Raw genomic sequence first — 20,113 nt, 5'->3', positions numbered from 1 at the left:
TAAGTCTGAGATATTATATCATTTCATTGTCGCTCCATGGCGTAAAAGCATTTAGAAGTTGAACTGCAATTTCCCAGTCAATATAAAATTGAAAAACAGCAACGTTGTTGGATTTTGAAACAAAGTTGAAAAATTAAAGGTAAACGGTCCAAACTGTTCTCTCACAAGGAGACACTTGACTGAGACATGGAAGGGAATGACTAAGTTAAATCTATCAATGTTTCAAAATCCGTGAAATCCGTCTTTTCCGCCGTGTTTAGTAAAAAGTTTCACTTAACTGCCTCCCAGTACTGGAAGTTTCCACCGAAGGTTTTTCCTATTAATGGCGGAAAGGACGGATTTCGCGGATTTCGCGGATTTTTTCAATTGATTTTATTTAATTCTTCTCTTTAAAACTGTAAGTAAAATATTATTAACGATATATTATAATATATTATTTATATTATACTTACAGTTTTAAAGAGAAGATTTAAATTAAATTAAAAAATCCGCAAAATCCGTAAAATCCGTCCTTTCCGCCATTAATAGGAAAAACCTTCGGTGGAAACTTCCAGTACTGGGAGGCAGTTGGATGAAACTTTCTTGTAACCACGGCGGAAAGGACGGATTTCACGGATTTCGCGGATTTTTTAATTGGTTTTATTTAATTCTTCTCTTTAAAACTGTAAGTAAAATATTATTAATGATATATTATAATATATTATTTATATTATACTTACAGTTTTAAAGAGAAGATTTAAATTAAATTAAAAAATCCGCAAAATCCGTAAAATCCGTCCTTTCCGCCATTAATAGGAAAAACCTTCGGTGGAAACTTCCAGTACTGGGAGGCAGTTGGATGAAACTTTCTTGTAACCACGGCGGAAAGGACGGATTTCACGGATTTCGCGGATTTTTTAATTGGTTTTATTTAATTCTTCTCTTTAAAACTGTAAGTAAAATATTATTAATGATATATTATAATATATTATTTATATTATACTTACAGTTTTAAAGAGAAGATTTAAATTAAATTAAAAAATCCGCAAAATCCGTAAAATCCGTCCTTTCCGCCATTAATAGGAAAAACCCTCGGTGGAAACTTCCAGTACTGGGAGGCAGTTGGATGAAACTTTCTTGTAATCACGGCGGAAAGGACGGATTTCACGGATTTTGCGAAAATGTTCAGATTTGTTTTAATATCTCTTTGTAAAACTAAAGCATAACATTTTGCGCTTTTATCCTTTGGCCTTTCAAATACAAGATTTTACTTATCTCTGGTTTCTATATTCTGTTTCAACTGTTTTTATTGAACCACATCCCACATTTGCGGTGACATAGAAAATGTTACATCTTTCTTCAAAAGCCAGTGACACTGATACGTCGCTTTCCTACCTTCCCCAACATCAAGATGAGAACTGTCTCAGTTTATTTATTCTTGTTCGTGTTTTTAACATGAGTCGTAATAATTGTGTGATACACGGTGAAAACACGCCGCTGTAGATAATGTTTTCTCAACTCTTTTCGCTTGCCTCATTAGTTCTGGTTGATGTTGTTGATAGCCCCTACTGGGACCATGAGTAGACATCATTTCCTAAATTCCTCTCACACGAATTTACCGTCACTGTGGCTTGTTAATCGAGTTTATTGTTTGGTGTAAAATAACTGTTGATTGCTGTCCAGTGCGACAAAAAATGGCATCGACATGAAAATTAAGTGGCGAGAAAAGTCGTCTAGAAAACTCACTGGAAAGCATCTGCGAACTGATAGCGTGTCACAATTGGCCATTTAAAACAAATAATTACGTCTTCTGTTGATTGCGTTTGTGTGGTATAATTATGCCCGGGAAATTCACAAGTCTTCTCTCTATAAAAGCGAAACACGTTTCAAGGCTTACATCGTCGTTCAAGATGCAGAGGGCTCGTTATCCATACCGTCAACTAAACAGCAGGACGATAAAAAGCGCTGCGTTGTGCTACTTGAGCCCGGTAGTTCTGGGAAAATGTAGTCTTATCAGTGCAAAATGTGCTTGCAAAGTTCAGGAGGAAGGTTTTGAAAATGCGTGGAATGGCGTGTGTCGCACTAGAGATGCCTGTGATAAAGCTCTGCAAGGTTTGTTTATATGTGTGTTGTTTGAAATGTCGAGCTTTTCTGTCGTTGTTTTGGTGGAATAAATTGATGCAGATTCAGTGAATAATATCTTGTTTCGTCTATTTTGCAGGCATAAAGAATGTCGCATTCTTTTTCAGCGCCATTAGCACGCAAAGTCTAAAGAAAGAACAAAGCAGGAAAAAAGCACATGTCGAGGAAGAGGGGAGCGATGATGCAGACGAATTTCCAGATTCGAGTCAATTGGGAAATTCAACAAGCCAAGAATGGGTTGCAAGTCACTCCACAATCATAAATCAGAAGTTGTGCCCATGTGTGAGTTACTGGATCGCTCTGACCACGCCAAATGGTGCGCCGTGTAGTCCTCTTGTTATCCACCGTGCCCTCCTGGAGTGCAGCGTGGATGTCTTCGCAACTCAGGTAACAACTTTATTCCAATCGTAAAATTGACATAAGTAACACTAATCAGTGATAAAGTGTAACAACTCTTTTACCGGCTTATTACAAGGCATGAAAAAAAAAATAATATTAATAAATAAAAAATAGCGAAAGTCAGGCTTTACATCAAACGTATAAGTGTTCAAGATAATTCCAACGGTTAGATTCAACAACTTTTATTTAGCCTGGAATTTCAAAGTACACTAACGATGAATTTCCTCGGTACTGAAAATCACTGATCACTTGTTGACCAGGCGAATGCTGGTTATTATGAAAGAACCGGAATCAACCTCTTAAGTATTTCTCAATCTTAGGTCCCCTGTCACGAGGGTAAAGAAACCGGAGCGATGAAAGAGCTGTTTAAAGTCCTTAAAGACCACAAGAACCCGTTTATGGAGGATTTGGTGAATTCGTCTTACCAGTATTGCTTTCGGGATGAATTTGAAAGTTTCGTGGGGGACGCTGATTCAGTGGATCTCGACGAATGCGGCACGGAGAACGTAGTCCGAATTTGTCTCGTCGATCCCTCGTTTTATTCCAGTCTTTCGTGGGCTTTGAGGAAACTTCAAGATGTAAAACTGGTCATCGACCAGTTCGGCTTCCAATTAGACGGCTCGGCTGTTCCAAGAGAGAATGAGATCGTCTACGAACAGGCAAGATTGTCCGATAAACTCACAGTGCTTGTCAATGACATCGGTATCGCCATGAAGAGGCTGGGCTACGCTTTGTACGGTGGAAAAGTGTACAAGAAATGCGACAAGGCAAAGTACACCTATTCCTACAAGTGCCAGGTGGAGGTGTTCGTTAATAGTTTGGCGGCTAACGAATCCTTCAAGGCGCGACTTCTAAAGGACATGAAGAAAGTCATCGATATCCTAGCCAACCCGCACTGCGAGGTCATTCGACCACTTCGCGTAGATTATAATTTGATTGAGGTTAACGATGGCAAGTGCTGGTCAATCAAGGAGCGTCGCTTCCTGGAGAATGTGATCGCGGACAAGGACATTGATCATGTTACACCGCGAGCGTTTTCCCCGTACGATCCAACAAGAGAGCCAGAACCGAAGTATTTCAAAGAAATTTTGGAAAACAGCCTCACAGAAGCTGAAATTGAAGAATTTTGCGAAGATTTCTTGAGGCTCTTGAATCACAATCAAAAGAGACACAAAGACAAAGTTCCTTGCCTAATTGGCGCTGCTAATAGTGGAAAGACGAGTTTATTTCAACCAATTCTAGGCCTGGTACATCATGGCAACATAGCGACTATCACTAAACAGCGCGTCTTCAATAAGGCCATGATCAATCACTTCACAGAAGTAATCTTCGTGGACGAAGCGAATCCTTCCACACTAGATATAGATGACTGGAAAATCCTAACGCAGGGAGGTTACACGGCCTGTGACATCAAGTATCAAACAGCTAAGTCATTCATTAACCGTTGCCCGATGCTTTTAACAGCACAACAGAAACTTGAATTCGGACCAGAAGATCAACCAGCAATGGACCGTAGGCTAAGGAACTATGTCTTCAAGAGTCTGCCTAACCCAAGGAAGAAAGCTGCAGAGTGGCTCAGAAAGCACTCCATGGATTGTGTTGTGTGGGCCTCGACGAAAGCGCGTCCGACGACAGACCAAGAAGAAAGCTCCGACAGCAGCTTGGAAGAAGAGCAAATCGGTGACGGCGTTCTTAAAGACGAGGAGAAGGACGCTTTACGAGCGTTGCCTCTCGCAGACGTCTGGACTGACGCTCTTGAAGAGACGGGCGAGCCAGCCACAACAGCTGACGCTGCCAGTGACGATAAAGTGGACTCGGATGACGACCAGCCCATTCGTAACTTGAGGACGGCACTTGCTCTATCTTCCACAGGCTCCCTGAGACATAGACAAATTGCCAGCATCTTGCACACGCGCGTCAGAGAGAAGGAAGAAGAGAATCGGCGGAAACATGAACTACATGAAGCAAGAAGATCTTTCCTGAGAGAGAGGGGTGTCAGCAGCGAGATTGCCGAACTGTTGCCAGAAGACCCCGACGAAGCGATGCCAAGTCAAATTCAAAGACAACTGCAGGAGCACTGCGACGAACAAGAAGCGCACCAAGAGCAAGAAAGACGCGAGAAAGCCCATCGAGCGTTCGAAGGCACCTGGATAAGAGCCACTGAGGTCGAGCTAAAGACCTGCTGCGACGAATATCAACGCAGTAGCGATCCCACGGTTCGCTTGAACGTCAAAGATTGGATGAAGGTCCTGTGCGACAAGTTAAAAATGCATCACGAGTCCTTGGGCACTTTCAACACTGCCGAGGCTGTCCAAGAACGAATCAAAGTGTGCACCGCTCTTGGACTGCTGAGAAAAGAGCAGCACCACCTAGTCACAAGCGTTGCTGAAAGGCTGCCTGTGTTGCCTGTCCTCAGTTCAGAAACCGAGGGAGTACAGCAACATGCACATGAGACGGATGACGAGCAGAGTATTTTCATCACGCAGCAGTGTAATGGAGTGGATGAGACGGAAGAGGTACAGAGTATTTTCATCACTCCTCTTCCGAGCACAAGTGGTGCGTCTGTGCCTCATTCAAGCTTCGACGACTGTGCAGTCTCTGCTGAACTACTTCGAGCTAGTACTTCTAACAAAAAGAAGCGAAAGAGGCAATCCAGCAGTCAACGAGCAGTCAAAAAATCCCAGAACGTTCTAACTCGATACTTTACTAGTCAAAAGTAAAAGCGGTGTTTTTTTCCTCGTAAGATAGGCCGTAGGGTGGTCTTTTTCAGTAGTTTGATAATTAGGATAGAATTAGAATTAATAATAGATAGGATAGAATTAGGCACTCAGAACGCTACATGTACCTACGATAACTCGTTACAAGAATAGACTTTTGTGTCCAAGAAATTAGAGTTTATTACAGTTTGATCATTTATAAAACGCGTTCCGTAGATGTGTTAACAGGTTAGCTGTTTGTCGAATTGCGATAATTAAATGGTCCAGTTTCCTCTGCATTTTAGTTGGTGTGCATTTGTTGTTTTTTGCTAGTTGAATTGCTAACCGAGTGGCATTTTCATTCCAGCCCTTTTCTTTAGAGAGTCCGCTGTTCTTCCGTCTTGAAATTGGAAATCGTCATCTCTCAAAATAGCAGTCCACTGTCCAAACCCGTGCTTAGTTATCCCTTCCTTTAGAAAATCGTCCTCTTCTTTTGTGAATTTCAAAACACGACGAATGTTCCTCTGACAGCGCAAGATTCTTTTAGGCAGGGCGTCCTTATTGGGGGAGGAGTTGATATTTTGCACTCTTCCAACTGAAGGCCCGGCGTCGGAAGTTGAATCTCCGAGTCTTGCGTGGACGTCCTCGTCCACCTCTGAACCCTTGGCACCTTGAAGTTTTTGTAGGCACTCGTGACCCTTCAAAGCAACTTCACGGGATCGTTGCTTTTGATAGTGAACTTTGGCAACAGCAGAGCTGTGTTTTTGATCTTCCGACAAAATCCTCTGCTCCTCGCTAGTGAGCTCATTGAGGCTCTGCGTTTCAACAATTTGGCGATAACGCGTGGGATGGATGTACTTTCCAATTGCATCGAACACCAGTTTGCTCATGATCTCCCCCAATTTACCATGTTGGCCCCCATTTCTGTTGACGAGAACGAAATCGCACTGGGGTTTAAGCAAAGGTCTGACGTTCGAGATGTAGCCATTGAGAACTTGCATGTTTGCATCGGTCAGAATCAAAGAATCAAATCCATACTTTCCAGCAGTCTTGAACGTTTTCTGATCAATGAATCCACCCTTTTCCTTAGCTGTAGCAATCATGTCCACCGTCAAATATTGATAAGTCATGGGACGCGACCCCTTCACTTTGATGAACAGATACATGGCAACGAATTTCGTGGCAAATGTCAAGTCTGAAGGGTTAACTTGAGTTGGACTCGATTTGCAAATCTTCACGGTATTCTCGTAGCGCGGCAGATGGAATTTCACCACCTCCAACAACTCCTCCATTGTTGCCCAATGGCCTCTCGCTTCTAGTGTTTCGATGTCTAAATCTTGTGTCCACTGCAATCTCATCATCTTAGCAACCGTCTTTCGCGCTCTTTTGAGGTACAGCTCTGTTGCAGAGAACTTTCGAAAGACTGCCTCTGATGCGCCATGCAGCTTTCTGAAGTCGATCATTTCAGAAATGGCATCTATGTAGCCTAAACGTCCACCATGTCCAAGCTTGCATTCGTCTTGTAAGTAGTCGATAAACTTGAACAACAAATTTGGAGAACACAGACTAAAGTCCACCACGTCAAAAGTCAACTCTTCCTCGTCTTCACAACAAAATCTAAGAAACTTAAAGCATCTTGTCACTATTTGTTGAGCTGCGCGATCTTTCTTGCAACCGCCACCACTTCCAGTCAACCATCTCGTGAATACTTCGCCAATGTCACACGACAATGAAAATGAGGGAAGTAACTTTCCGGCATGTTTTGTAGTCTCACTTGTTTGATCTTGAATTGTGTTTACCATTGGAACATTTCTTGCTACCTTTAGCGAATCTGTGATTTCTTTCGAATTGGGCTTTTCATCGAAATAAAAGAACCAACTGTGCTTGGTATTAACGTGTTTTCTGCACCCTCTTTGACTTTGAAATCCACCATGGTCACACTCTTGTATTGGGCAGTGATACAAGCTGTCGGTTTCATCCTTTTCCAAGTGAAGCCGTTTTGGTTTGGGTGATGCTCCATCGATATCCGACCAATTGACCTTGCACTTCTTGCTCATTTTTGCCTTTTGAAGAGCATTTGGCCAACACGATCTCCTTTAAATCTGACCCATAACCAAGGAGCCGATGACAAGCAAAGGAAGTGCATATATGTTTGTATTTGCCAAGTCATGCCCTTACTTGCCCGCCCTCATTACTATTGTGCAAAATTCATGACAGTGACATGCAACCAAACTTGCCCAAGCAGGTCTGAGCGCGCCCTATTGTTTGCCTTACAAAGTACACCTCCATTTGGGAACAAAATAGGAATGCGCAGAGAAATGGTCCGAAATCTGGTCCCAAATGACCAATTTGGGAACAATGTGTTCCATTCACAGAGAGGAACTCGGAAGAAAAGGTCCTAAATTATCAATTTGGGAACAATATGTTCCATCAACAGATAGCAACTCGGAACAAAACAGTCCTAAATGACCAATTTGGGAACAATGTGTTCCATTTACAGATAGGAACGCGGAACAAAACAGTCCTAAATGACCAATTTGGGAACAATGTGTTCCATCAACAGATAGAAACTCGGAACAAAACAGTCCTAAATGACCAATTTGGGAACAATGTGTTCCATTTACAGATAGGAACGCGGAACAAAACAGTCCTAAATGACCAATTTGGGAACAATGTGTTCCATCAACAGATAGAAACGCGGAACAAAACAGTCCTAAATGACCAATTTGGGAACAATGTGTTCCATTTACAGATAGGAACGCGGAACAAAACAGTCCTAAATGACCAATTTGGGAACAATGTGTTCCATCAACAGATAGAAACTCGGAACAAAACAGTCCTAAATGACCGATTTGGGAACAATGTGTTCCATTTACAGATAGAAACTCGGAACAAAACAGTCCTAAATGACCGATTTGGGAACAATGTGTTCCATTAACAGATAGGAACGCGGAACAAAACAGTCCTAAATGACCAATTTGGGAACAATGTGTTCCATTTACAGATAGGAACTCGGAACAAAACAGTCCTAAATGACCAATTTGGGTACAATGTGTTCCATCAACAGATAGCAACTCGGAACAAAACAGTCCTAAATGACCAATTTGGGAATAATGTGTTCCATTTACAGAGGGGACCTCGGAACAAAACAGTCCTAGTTTATCAATTTCGGAACAATGTGTTCCATGCACAGAAAGGAACTCGGAACAAAACAGTCTTAATTTATCAGTTTGAGAACAATATGTTCCATTTACAGTTGGGAACTCGGAACGAAATGTTCCTCTTTTACACTAGAGTGAACGTTTTGTTCCTACCATGCAAAAAATCTGGTCCTCTTATAGTCAATAGGAACACAAAAACGGGGAACAGTCGATACTTGAGGAACGTTCCTTTTGGAATATAGGAACAGCCAACAAAACTTAAAATCAGCGAAAAAACGAGGCAAAGACTAAAGAAAAACTCAAAAAAGCGTAAATCGAGCGCTTAGGTGAAAAGGAAACAATCTTTAAAAACTGGTGAAGTTTGTTTCGCTCAAGGGCAGCGAAACACGCCATGATAAATTTTTGGGAAATGTAAAGGATCGTTTCCCAAAATTTCTGTTCCCTATCACGTTTTGATCTGTAAGTATCAAAATACTTACAGTAAAAATGAAAGGTAAGTTGATGAAGTGAATCTTACTCTGTTGTTGGCGTGTATACTGGGTATGGCGTATACTACGGATATGGCCAGAGTTGATTAACAAATTTACTCAAACCCGCTATATACGCTTAAACCGGTATATACGCCAACAACAGAGAAAGATTCACCTCATCAACTTATTATTGTTCATCACATCACATACGCATGAATACATTTGTTTAACTTTATCAGCTTTTTTCCGTTATTATTTTCAAAAGGAACTAACCACAAGAAATTTGTCAGAAATATCAAAGTTATTGATAGGTTACATAACGCTTATGTAATCGTTTCTTCATCAAATGTATTAAAGCATTAACTTGTTTTGGAGATTTGTATTGTGGAGTGTTTAGGTGAAAGCCATTATTTGTTTTTGAGCTCAACGAAAGAATTTAGAGAAAAAGAATATTGCAAAGCTATTGGTGGTGATCAAATGGAGTTCTCAATCTTTCACCTGTGATTTGCTCTGCTATTCTCTCCGGCGGGTTTGAGAATGAAAATTTGTTCATGTTTATGACGGAACAGTATTTAAGGGTAGTCAGAACTTCAAACGGCTCAGTTCATGCTCATGTTCATGTGGCAAGATGAGCAAACCTTGCTCTCAGTTAAATAGCAAGGCAATAAGAGATAAGGCGGAGTGCGAGATAGTTGCGAGGGTTGAAAAGCTGTGTTCGGTTGTTGCTTTTAAGTGCGTTTGGCGGGTTAGCGACGCCGAAATAGAAAGAGCATGGAACTGGATATGCGAGAAACGCGACGAATGCGATTTAACCTTGTCAAAATTGGCGGAAATTTGCTTCTTTTTTTCGGCGATAAGTACGTCAACATGGGACAGCAAGAAGCGAAAAAGGCCACAATTGCAGGAGACCAGAGAGAGTGACGAATCGAATGACGAATCGCCCGTCAATGCGTCCCAGCTTTCATCGCCGGGAAAGCAAACATTCCCAGCCATATCTTACTGGGTGGCTTGCCAAACAAACAATGGCTCGGTCATTAATGCACTTAGAATCCAAAGAGCTGTCGCAAGTTGCGGTTTGGAATATTATGCATCAAGGGCGTCACGAAAGAAAAACTGCTGTCATAACCTGAATCAGCTGTGTCAAGTGTTTAAGGACCACAAAAACCTCTGCTTAATGCAACTAGTGGAGTCATCGTACCAGCATTGCCTCGGGTGAGTAGATTAATTTGACCAATTTATATTCTTTGAATTTCTGTTAAATTGCACGCTAATGAAAGTAAATATATAATAAACAAACATAAATAGTCAGAAAGGTAAAAAATGCTATTCATCATTGAAAAATCAAAGTAATCATGCTTCATTGCCCGGTGAAAAGAGACTGTTATTCGATTATCGATAATTGATCAATTTTTATCTTCTCATTTTCAAAACATCGCGAGTTTGATTTCAGCAGTTCACTTTCACAAAGTAATAACAGGGAGATATTGCATTGCCTTACGTAAGCAAAACCTTTTGTTTTGATTGGCAGGGCTCTGCAAGAGGAGCTTCATGGTGACTTCCACGAAGAATCCCAAGAGTCAGCGCCGACGGAAAATGTCGTTCGCCTTCGTGTCGTTCTTGAGAGTTTTCAAACGATGATGGCAGCATCCGTTTCGGAATTACGCCGAGCTGGTCTCGTGTTAGACACCTTTGGATTTGATAACAACCTGCAAAGTACATCGCAGACAGCACTACCAGATCCGCCGCACAAACCCCTATCCTGTCCAGTAACAGTCCTGTGCAACGATATACAAATTGTGATGAAAAAGCTGCAGTATGCTGTGTATCGCGGCGAGGTGTACAAACTGGCGGCCAAATCGCACTTCACGTTCCAGTATCTGTGTACCATGAAAACGTTCCTCCACAGCCTAATGGGAAACGAAGCGTTCAAAGACCGTCTGGTCCAGCATATTCAACGTGTTCTGCCCATACTAAGCGAGCCAGAAAGCTCTTTCATACGCCAAATTAAGATTGACAGAGACCTGATCGAAGTACAAGACGGGTGGTTTTGGAGCTTTTCCTCTGGGTCGTTCGTCCAAGGGATTATCTCAGAATCTCAGGTGAGAAGAATACACTGGACTGTTTTAACATTTAAATAAGAAGATACAATCAAATTTTCAAACCCAATCTTTACGATCTGTAGCACTGTCTGATGTGCTTTTGTTTTGGCTCTTTTCAACAGAAGGGTCTCACAACTCCACGCGCGTTTGTGGACTACGACCGACTCAAGGACCCGGAGCCAAGATATTTTGAGGCAATCCTAAGGAACAGCCTAACAGAAGATGAAATTCGGCAGTTTTGTGCAGATTTCCTGGCGTTGTTCCGTCCCAAAGAACACAAACAGCCTGTGCTGTGTGCTATTGGCTCAGCTGACAGCGGAAAGACCAGCCTCTTCTCACCTGTTTTTCAGATCATTCCCCTAAGCCGAATTGCTCGCGTCACGAAGCAAAAGAGTTTCAACAAGGCTATGATCGACAACCTGACAGAGGTTATCTTCCTAGACGAGGCATATGCCACCCTGCTCGACATAGATGACTGGAAAATCATATGTCAAGGGGGCTTCACGTCGCACGACGCGAAGTGGAAAAAGGCTCAAGGTTTCCATTGCACTGCGACCATGTACATAACTTGCCAGGTGGAAATGGATTTTGGTGCAGCTCACAATCAAGCTATGGACAAACGCCTGCGCAAGTACCACTTCAAGAGTCTTCCTCGTGTCGAACCTGAAGCAAACAAGTGGCTGAGGAAACATGCTATGGATTGCATTGTGTGGGCGCACAATATCGTAGGAGACAGCCCGAGCAGTCAGGCCAGTACAATGCCCACTGTGCACGAAAGTGGTATGCCTGAGGAGGAGTTGCGCAACATTTTGAGCGTTTCTTTAATAGACGAAGAAGTCGACGAAACCGCCCAGGGCGATTGTAGACGAGAACAGAGTTGCGGCCTTCTGACAGAACCGCAATCCCGAGAAGAAAGCTCTGAAGAGGACGCCATTGAAGATGTCGGCGATTCCGATGAAGACGAGACCCTGACGACCTTGAAAGCTAGGCTGGCACAATGCTCACCTGGCTCTCTACGTCACCGCCAACTGAGCCACATGTTAGAAAGTCATCTCGCTGAAAAGGAAAGGCTGAAAAGGGTTGAAGAAAGGTGCTATAAGAAGAGGCAACACTTCTTACAAACGAGGGGAGTGTCGGTGGAGCACGTGTCGTTGCTCCCGCACGACCATAACGAGCCGCTGCCCACACCGATTCGAAGGGACCTCGCTGCCTTTCAAGAAGATCAGGAACAGGAAAGGATCAGAACAGCATTTGGGAAGCCGTGGCTTTTAGCTATGGAGAAGGAAATGGCTGAGCAAAGCGAAAGAATGGAAGATCCAAGAGACGAAGAAGAACGAAGAGTGATGCAAAGTCTCCTGGAAATCAATTGCGAAAAACTGCGCTGTTATCACGAGCGTCATGGAACGCTGAAACTACCGGCTGCCCTGGCAGAACGCAAGAGGCTCTGCCTTAGCAACGAGCTGGTAGACCGTTCTTGCGTGAATTTCATACGAGACCTGTTCTCTCCGCTGCCAGTGAGAGTCTTCCCACCCAGCCAGCGTCCAGCAAATCTGCCTGCCAGAAGCAGGAGCTCAGACGAAGACGACGAAGAATGTTGGTCGGCGGCACCAAAGACACCAATGTACATTCCGAATGACGACGTGGAAGCTATCTGTCCACCGTCCCCAGGCATTGCTCGAGCTCACAACCCTGTAGCAGCTACGTCAGAGGCCGCACTTTCAAAGCCAGGCGCATCCATCCAAGAAGCAAATGACCCTGACTCGTTTTATGCAGACTAGTACGCAACCGTAGATTGGTAGTTTCGTGGGCTTGTAATAAGACAGCTTGCGTGCGACTTATTCTTTCTATGTTCATATTTGCACATGTATTAGTGTGTGCATTGTTAAGGAATACCACGTTGCGCTTATGCTACGTTTGACTATTTTGCACACGATGTGAATTAAAGGAAAAATATTATGGCTATTAGTTACATTAAGAGATTATAGTTCTTGAAAGCACTGTGAACTAGACAGTCGTTATGCTACAGTGATATTGACAGTGGCGATAGGCCAGTTCCAAAAGAATATAACACGTTTGTTGAGTTTGCTGTCATCTGGAGACAGGAAGATGCATTTACAATAAAGCAATTGATTTTTGTCTGTTTTGTGTACAACAAACTCTGCTTACACCCATCAGCTTTGCATTGAAAGTCAGTGTCCACACTTTTCCAGTCTCTTTATCAAACTAGCGACATTTTCATTCCGGCCCTTTTCTTTAGAGAGTCCGCCGTTCTTCCGTCTTGAAATGCGAAATCGGAATCTCTCAAAATAGCTGTCCACTGTCCAAACCCGTGCTTAGTTATCCCTTCCTTCAGAAAATCATCCTCTTCTTTCGTGAATTTTAAAACATGACGAGTTTTCCTCTGAAGGTGCAAGTTTCTCTTAGGCAGGGTATCCTTTATGGGGGTCGAGCTGTTTTTATTCTGAGCTGTCTCAACTGAAGGCCCGGAGCTGGACGTTGAACCGCCAAGTCTTGCGTGTACGTCATCGTCTACCTCGGAACCCTTGGTACCTTGAAGTTTTTGAAGACACTCGTGACCCTTCAGGGCAACTTCTCGCGATCGTTGCTTTTGATAGTGAACTTTAGCAACCGCAGAACTGTGTTTCTGGTCCTCAGACAAAAACCTTTGCTCTTCGCTAGTGAGCTGATTGAGGCTTTGCGTTTCGACGATTTGGCGATAACGTGTGGGATGAATGTATTTTCCAATTGCATCAAAAACCAGTTTGCTCATAGTTTCGCCCAGTTTGCCATGCTGACCTCCATTTCTGGTGACGAGAACGAAATCACACTGGGGCTTAAGCAACGGTCTAACGTTCGAGATGTAGCCGTTAAGAACGTGCATGTTTGCATCGGTCAGAATCAAAGAATCGAAGCCATATTTTCCAGCCGTCTTGAACGTTTTCTGATCGATAAATCCACCGTTTTCCTTAGCTGTGGCAATCATGTCCACCGTCAAATATTGGTACGTCATGGGCCGCGATCCCTTCACCTTGATGAACAGATACATGGCTACAAATTTTGTGGCAAATGTTAGGTCTGAGGGGTTCACTTGGGCTGGACTGGTTTTGCACATTTTCACGGTATTTTCGTAACGCGGCAGATGAAATTTCACCACCTCCAATAACTCCTCCATTGTTGCCCAGTGCCCTCTTGCTTCCAGAGTCTCGATGTCTAAATCTTGTGTCCACTGCAATCTCATCATCTTTGCAACTGTTTTTCGGGCTCTCTTGAGGTACAACTCTGTCGTAGAGAACTTTCTTAGAACTGCTTCTGATGCGCCATGAAGTTTTCTGAAGTCGATCAATTCAGAAATAGCATCTATGTAGCCCAAACGCCCACCATGACCGAGCTTACATTCATCTTGTAAGTAGTCGATAAATTTAAACAACAGATTTGGAGAACACAAACTAAAGTCGACCACTTCAAACGTTAACTCCTCTTCATCTTCACAGCAAAATCTAAGAAACTTGAAGCACCTTGTCACTATCTGTTGAGCGGCACGATCTTTCTTACAACCGCCAGCACTTCCTGTCAACCATTTCGTGAATACTTCGCCAATGTTACATGATAATGGAAATGAAGAAAGTAACTTCACGTTGTGCTTTGTGGTCTCGCTTGTCTCATCTTCATTTCTTCCAATCGTCAGCGACTTTGTTACTTGTTTAGAATCGGGCCTTTCGTCAAAATAAAAGAACCAACTGTGTTTAGTGCTAACGTGTTTTCTACAGCCTCTCTGACTTTGAAATCCATCATGTTCACACTCTTGTATCGGGCAATGGTAAAAGCTGTCTGCTTCATCCTTTTCCAAGTGAAGCCGCTTTGGTTTGGGTGATGCTCCTTGGACATCTGACCAATTGACTTTGCACTTCTTGCTCATTTTTTCCCTTTAAACAACATGTGGCTAGCACAATCGCCTTTAAATCTTAGCCGAAACAAAAGGACGTTTCAACTTGCCAAAACATGCCCTTGCTTGCCCACACTCATTACTATTGTGTAAAATTCATGACAGTGAGATACAACCCAAACTTGCCCAGGCAGGTCTGTACACGCCTATTCAGTGACACAATACATAGTTAACGGATCGATAAATCGGAACAATAAAGTCCAAAACTTGTTCCTAATGACCAATTTCGGAACAATATATTCCATTCACAGATAGCAAAATCGGAATAACACAGTCTTTCTTTATTAATTTCGGAACAATGTGTTCCACGCACAAATAGGAACTCGGAACAAAACAGACCTAATTTATCAAGTTAGGAACAATGTGTTCCATGCACAAATAGGAACTCGGAACAATACAGACCCAATTTATCAAGTTAGGAACAATGTGTTTCATGCACAAATAGGAACTCGGAACAAAACAGACCCAATTTATCAAGTTAGGAACAATGTGTTTCATGCACAAATAGGAACTCGGAACAAAACAGTCCTAATTTATCAAGTTAGGAACAATGTGTTCCATGCACAAATAGGAACTCGGAACAATACAGACCCAATTTATCAAGTTAGGAACAATGTGTTCCATGCACAAATAGGAATTCGGAACAATACAGACCCAATTTATCAAGTTAGGAACAATGTGTTCCATGCACAAATAGGAACTCGGAACAATACAGACCCAATTTATCAAGTTAGGAACAATGTGTTTCATGCACAAATAGGAACTCGGAACAAAACATTCCTAATTTATCAAGTTAGGAACAATGTGTTCCATGCACAAATAGGAACTCGGAACAAAACAGTCCTAATTTATCAAGTTAGGAACAATGTGTTCCATGCACAAATAGGAACTCGGAACAAAACAGACCCAATTTATCAAGTTAGGAACAATGTGTTCCATGTACAAAAAGGAACTCGGAACAAAACAGTCCTAAATCACTCATTTGGGAACAATTTGTTCCACTTGCAGTTGACAACTCGGAACAAAATGTTCTTGTCTTACCTTACAGTGAACGCTATGTTCCTACTCTGTAAAAAGCTGGTCCTCTTAAGGTTAATAGGAACACAAAAATGAGGAACACTCGATCCCAGAGGAACGTTCCTTTACAAATATCGGAACAGCCGAAAAAACTTAAAATTTGTGAAAAATAAACCAACAAGTTCAGCTTTAAAGCTAAAAAAGCATCTATTAAACGTTTAGGTAAAATAGAACCAAGCTTCAAAATCTAGAACACTTTGATGTTCTCGAAGGCAGTAAAATAAACCCTGTAAAAATTTTGGGAAATGTTGAGGAAGGATTACAACATCTGCAGCAGTCATTCGCACCACAACAACTACAGCAGCAGGTTAAATACACAACTACAACAACCACTATATCTTAACTACCATCACCTATCACCGCTACGGTCACCACTGTCACAACAAGAACAGAACAGAACAGCAACAGCTGCGAAATAGTTTCTTCAACTACTCTTTTTTGAATTGGCTCGGGTTTTTTGGGCTTTGTTTCTAATTAATAAGCTAAAGAGAAGGGAAGGCCGCAGAGTAATCTATTTCTTTGCTGCTAAAGACATAAAATGCCTTGTAATCAAAGTAAAATTCCGGCAGAATAATCGACCAGTTCATTGCAGACTACCAGTAGTCCCTCTTTCGCTTAGACCGTCGTGCGTGACACGAAAGAGAAACACGAGGAAAAAATGGCCACGCGAAATCCTGGGGGCGAAAAGGGCGCGCTCCTCGCCCCAAGGATTTCGCGCGGCCATTTTAGTCTACTACTCGTAGTCTAGTTCATTGAAACAACTTTGCATTTCTCAAACTTAAGCGTGTTAATTGGAATTGCTTTCAATGCCTTACCTTTCGCAATGGTCGAGACACTTCACCCAGAATTTTCTCCTCGTCGAACAGTTTTCCTTGAAATCGGTGCTCGTAATATTTGGTAATTTTGTCTCTGAGATTAACAGGCAGTTTTCGATGGGACATATACTCCTCGATTTGTTGTATCTAACAATAAAATAATAAAAATGGACATAAAACTTCTAAGGAGCGACATAATTACCAATAGATCCAGTGGTCTACATTTCACATCAATGAACGAAGGTAAAGAGCAATAACATTATCTCTTTAATTAAAAGGTGTTCAAATGATTTCAAAAACTTCAAGAGTTTAGTAAGGATTTGCATGTAAATGATTTAAACAGGGAACGGTGTACCTTAATCAATACCACCTACAGAGTTATTGGTAGGTGTTTGGGAATATTGAATCCTTATCGAGTTAATTAACTTTATAGCTTTCGATTTTTAGTATTTCCATTGGTCTCAGTTTGGTTACATTTAAATGTTAATTCATGAGAGGCAATTTAATTTCTAAGAACGGAACCTTGATGTAGATAGTTTTAAACCATCATAGTGACGGCTTAATAGCATTTTTTTGAAAAAAAGAAACATCAGTCTTCAGATACATTTTCAGATACGATCAAAAGAGTAATGCATAAAAGCACCAACTCTGTAACACCTGGTAGCGGGGAAAATGAACTCCAGCAGAATTACGACAAAAAGAATTAATGCTTATAAGAATAAGAATGACTGTTAGACAAAGCAGGCCACGGGCTTCTGTTAGTCTCTAGCCTGCGAACAGGCTCCCGGCGAGGACGGAAAAAATTTCGGCGAGCGCAAAACGGAAGAATTCGGAGAACAAAGCAATTGGGGCGGGGACTTCGTTCGGGTTCACCGGAAGCCTGTTCGCAGGCTATTAGTCTCTACGTATGGACCAAATAAGTAACTGCGCTCTTGTGGGGTACATTGTTCTGCATCTAGGCACGCAATGCATGCAGAGACCACTTTCTGCCTCCATTTATAAATAAGAATGACAGTTAGATTAGGAAGCCAGAGGCTTTTGTTTGTCTCCAAGTATGGGCTCAATAAATTACTGCGCTCATATAGGGTAAATTGGGCTGCATCTAGGCACGCAATGCATACAGAGGTCACTTTCTACCTCCATTGATAAATAAGAATGACCGTTAGATTAGGAGGCTAGAGGCTTTTGTTTGTCTAGAAGTATGGGCTCAATAAATTACTGCGCTTTTATAGGGCAAATCGTTTTGCTTCTTGCTCTCTCAAACAATTGCAGTTTAGCATCATAGGCACGCAATGCATGCAGAGACCTGAAAATGCTTGACCGCTGTCTGCCTCTATTTATATAGCATGAAACATAAGCGGGCAACCCACGTCCGATGGCGTGGTGGGAGTGTCCCATAATAAACTCATAGGGTCTTATGAACTGGTAGAGCCTCGTGCTGGAGAAATGGAGTGGAAGGTTTGGTTGTATAGGTGCCGCAGTAAATTGCAAATCAAACCAAAAACCTGAAAAGGGATCGGCACATTTCGGGAATACATTAAGACTGTCGCAACTTGAGAACAGACTGATCTCACCTTTTCCCTATAATTGCGACCAGGCGAGTCCATGGTCTGAATGACATTGATGGAATAAGCAATGAACAACGCGTAAAACGTCGCACCAGTCATCATGCTAGATATGGTCACACAAGTCTCAGGGATGTTTTGTGGCGGATGACGACCATAGCCAATACATAACATGTGCGACAAGGCCTTGAAAAGCGCCCATAGATATTGCTCGGTCCATGCTTTGTCCTGTGTAAGACAGATAACTATATAAGTTACAAGAATTCAGCCCAGAGAGAAACTCTGTTTACACTTTGACTTAGTTCCATGAACACAGAAGCTATGACCCAGCCCTGAGAAGGCAGACGGATTTTCATTTGATGTTCATGCCACCAAAATAACAGCAGACGAAATAAAGTCGATATTCTACCTTCCCGTAAAACGGTTATAGAATCTCCCTTTCTCCTCCGCTTTCCCGGTTTTCCTAGCCAGCGAACGGAGACAAGCGACAGTCGGAAATACGTCTGCGTTCGCAGGCTACAGTTTTCCCACACTCTCCAGAAACTTACAGTGAAAACAAGAGAGCTTTAACGGTTAAAGACAGGCACGATTACATTCTTATTGTCCCTGAAGTAAACTAAAAACGTCTATCAATAGATAGATAGATAGATAGATAGATAGATAGATAGATAGATACACAATAATATTTTAAGCCACAAGCTTCTGGGGTCGTGTGGTATTGTTTTGCTGGTTTTACTTTACACTGAGCGAAATAACATTGTGTTATCGTAAAGAAAGCAATGAGAAGACTTGTCCTGAATTATATAAGCGATAGCTATAAGATGCTGTGTTAAGCTAACCCGTAAGCCGTGAATCATAACCCATGAGTCGTCCGGGAAGTCGTCGAGGACTGGGACGAGGTATTGCATGCAGCCATTCCAGTGCGCTACTAGCATCATCAGGCTTATCAGGTTTACAAACCGGATTACTGAGCGAGTCACATTCAGAATCTGAAATGTAAAGGAAAGAGAATTGGTAATGAGCAGTATACAGTCTAAGCCAAAATGGCTCGGTGTAGCTGTTAGTATCTCAAGCGTATGATACTGTTTTGACATCTCACATTACCACAAAGAAATCCAGCTGGATTATGTCCAAGTGTTGTTTAATTAGTACTTCATATTTGGCAGGGTTATTTGACATTTTCATATTACTTCATATCTGACAGAATTGTCTCTGTTTCGGTGACTTTTTGCAGATGAGGATACTTTGTCATGCTTATCATAAGGAATTTGAATCTCATTAGCGTTCAATCCTGGACATATCTAATTGATTTTGATGCAAAATGTATAGATTTAAATTCATTAGTTAACACTATACTGATATAAGAGGAAACTAATGCTTGAAGTCTCGGTTCCCAGACGACGGATGCATGAACCGGAGAGATAATCAAACAGACAATCAGACAGACAGACAGACAGACAAACAGACAGACAGAAGACAAATCATAGCCTGAGGAAGAATTCAGTCGGCGTTATACAATTAGTGCGATAGGTTTGACATCCCCGAGTTAAAGCAAGTCGCTTGTGTAAACTAATAACCATGCTGCTGGATAACCTGCAGACTATTATCCCATAGTGAGTAGCAATATACTGTAAGCCTCGTAATGTTGCTATGGAAAACTGTAGTGTTATACTCGCTTAACTCTTAATGAAGCCACTAGCTCAGAACAAGGCCTCTTTCACCCTCTCCCCTATTTCCAGGACTCTGCACTCCTAAGCACTGGATTAC

The 20,113-nt window shown here is 42.1% G+C and overlaps 5 protein-coding genes across 5 annotated transcripts in view; 2 read left to right on the top strand and 3 right to left on the bottom strand.

Annotated features, from left to right (window-relative positions):
• LOC145500385 (potassium/sodium hyperpolarization-activated cyclic nucleotide-gated channel 2-like) overlaps nucleotides 1–20,113 on the bottom strand; it is a 29,360-nt gene that overhangs the window by 3,877 nt on the left and 5,370 nt on the right. The window contains exons 4-6 of the mRNA XM_081479906.1: nucleotides 19,186–19,335; nucleotides 18,356–18,574; nucleotides 16,782–16,928 (exon numbers count right to left, since the gene is read on the bottom strand). Of these exons, the coding sequence (XP_081336032.1) occupies nucleotides 16,782–16,928; nucleotides 18,356–18,574; nucleotides 19,186–19,335 (516 nt within the window). The remainder of the gene's footprint in view (nucleotides 1–16,781; nucleotides 16,929–18,355; nucleotides 18,575–19,185; nucleotides 19,336–20,113) is intronic.
• On the top strand, nucleotides 1,926–5,240 carry LOC145460933 (uncharacterized). Its single transcript, XM_081445613.1, has 2 exons — nucleotides 1,926–2,508; nucleotides 2,841–5,240. The coding sequence occupies exon 2, from the start codon at nucleotides 2,874–2,876 to the stop codon at nucleotides 5,238–5,240; it is 2,367 nt and encodes a 788-aa protein (XP_081301739.1). The 5' UTR covers nucleotides 1,926–2,508; nucleotides 2,841–2,873.
• On the bottom strand, nucleotides 5,463–7,347 carry LOC145500378 (uncharacterized). The gene has a single exon (XM_081479896.1). It carries the CDS (start codon nucleotides 7,271–7,273, stop codon nucleotides 5,558–5,560), a length of 1,716 nt encoding a protein of 571 aa, XP_081336022.1. The 5' UTR covers nucleotides 7,274–7,347; the 3' UTR covers nucleotides 5,463–5,557.
• LOC145460832 (uncharacterized) lies at nucleotides 9,197–12,724 on the top strand. Its single transcript, XM_081445607.1, has 4 exons — nucleotides 9,197–10,059; nucleotides 10,195–10,214; nucleotides 10,351–10,946; nucleotides 11,069–12,724. Exons 1-4 carry the CDS (start codon nucleotides 9,476–9,478, stop codon nucleotides 12,722–12,724), a joined length of 2,856 nt encoding a protein of 951 aa, XP_081301733.1. The 5' UTR covers nucleotides 9,197–9,475.
• On the bottom strand, nucleotides 13,024–15,351 carry LOC145500367 (uncharacterized). Its single transcript, XM_081479884.1, has one exon. It carries the CDS (start codon nucleotides 14,860–14,862, stop codon nucleotides 13,165–13,167), a length of 1,698 nt encoding a protein of 565 aa, XP_081336010.1. The 5' UTR covers nucleotides 14,863–15,351; the 3' UTR covers nucleotides 13,024–13,164.

Source organism: Orbicella franksi, chromosome 1 (genome assembly GCF_964199315.1).
Source record: "Orbicella franksi chromosome 1, jaOrbFran1.1, whole genome shotgun sequence".
Classification (NCBI taxonomy): domain Eukaryota; kingdom Metazoa; phylum Cnidaria; class Anthozoa; order Scleractinia; family Merulinidae; genus Orbicella; species Orbicella franksi.
Note: the sequence above shows the minus strand (reverse complement) of the source record. Positions and strands in the feature narration are given on the sequence as shown.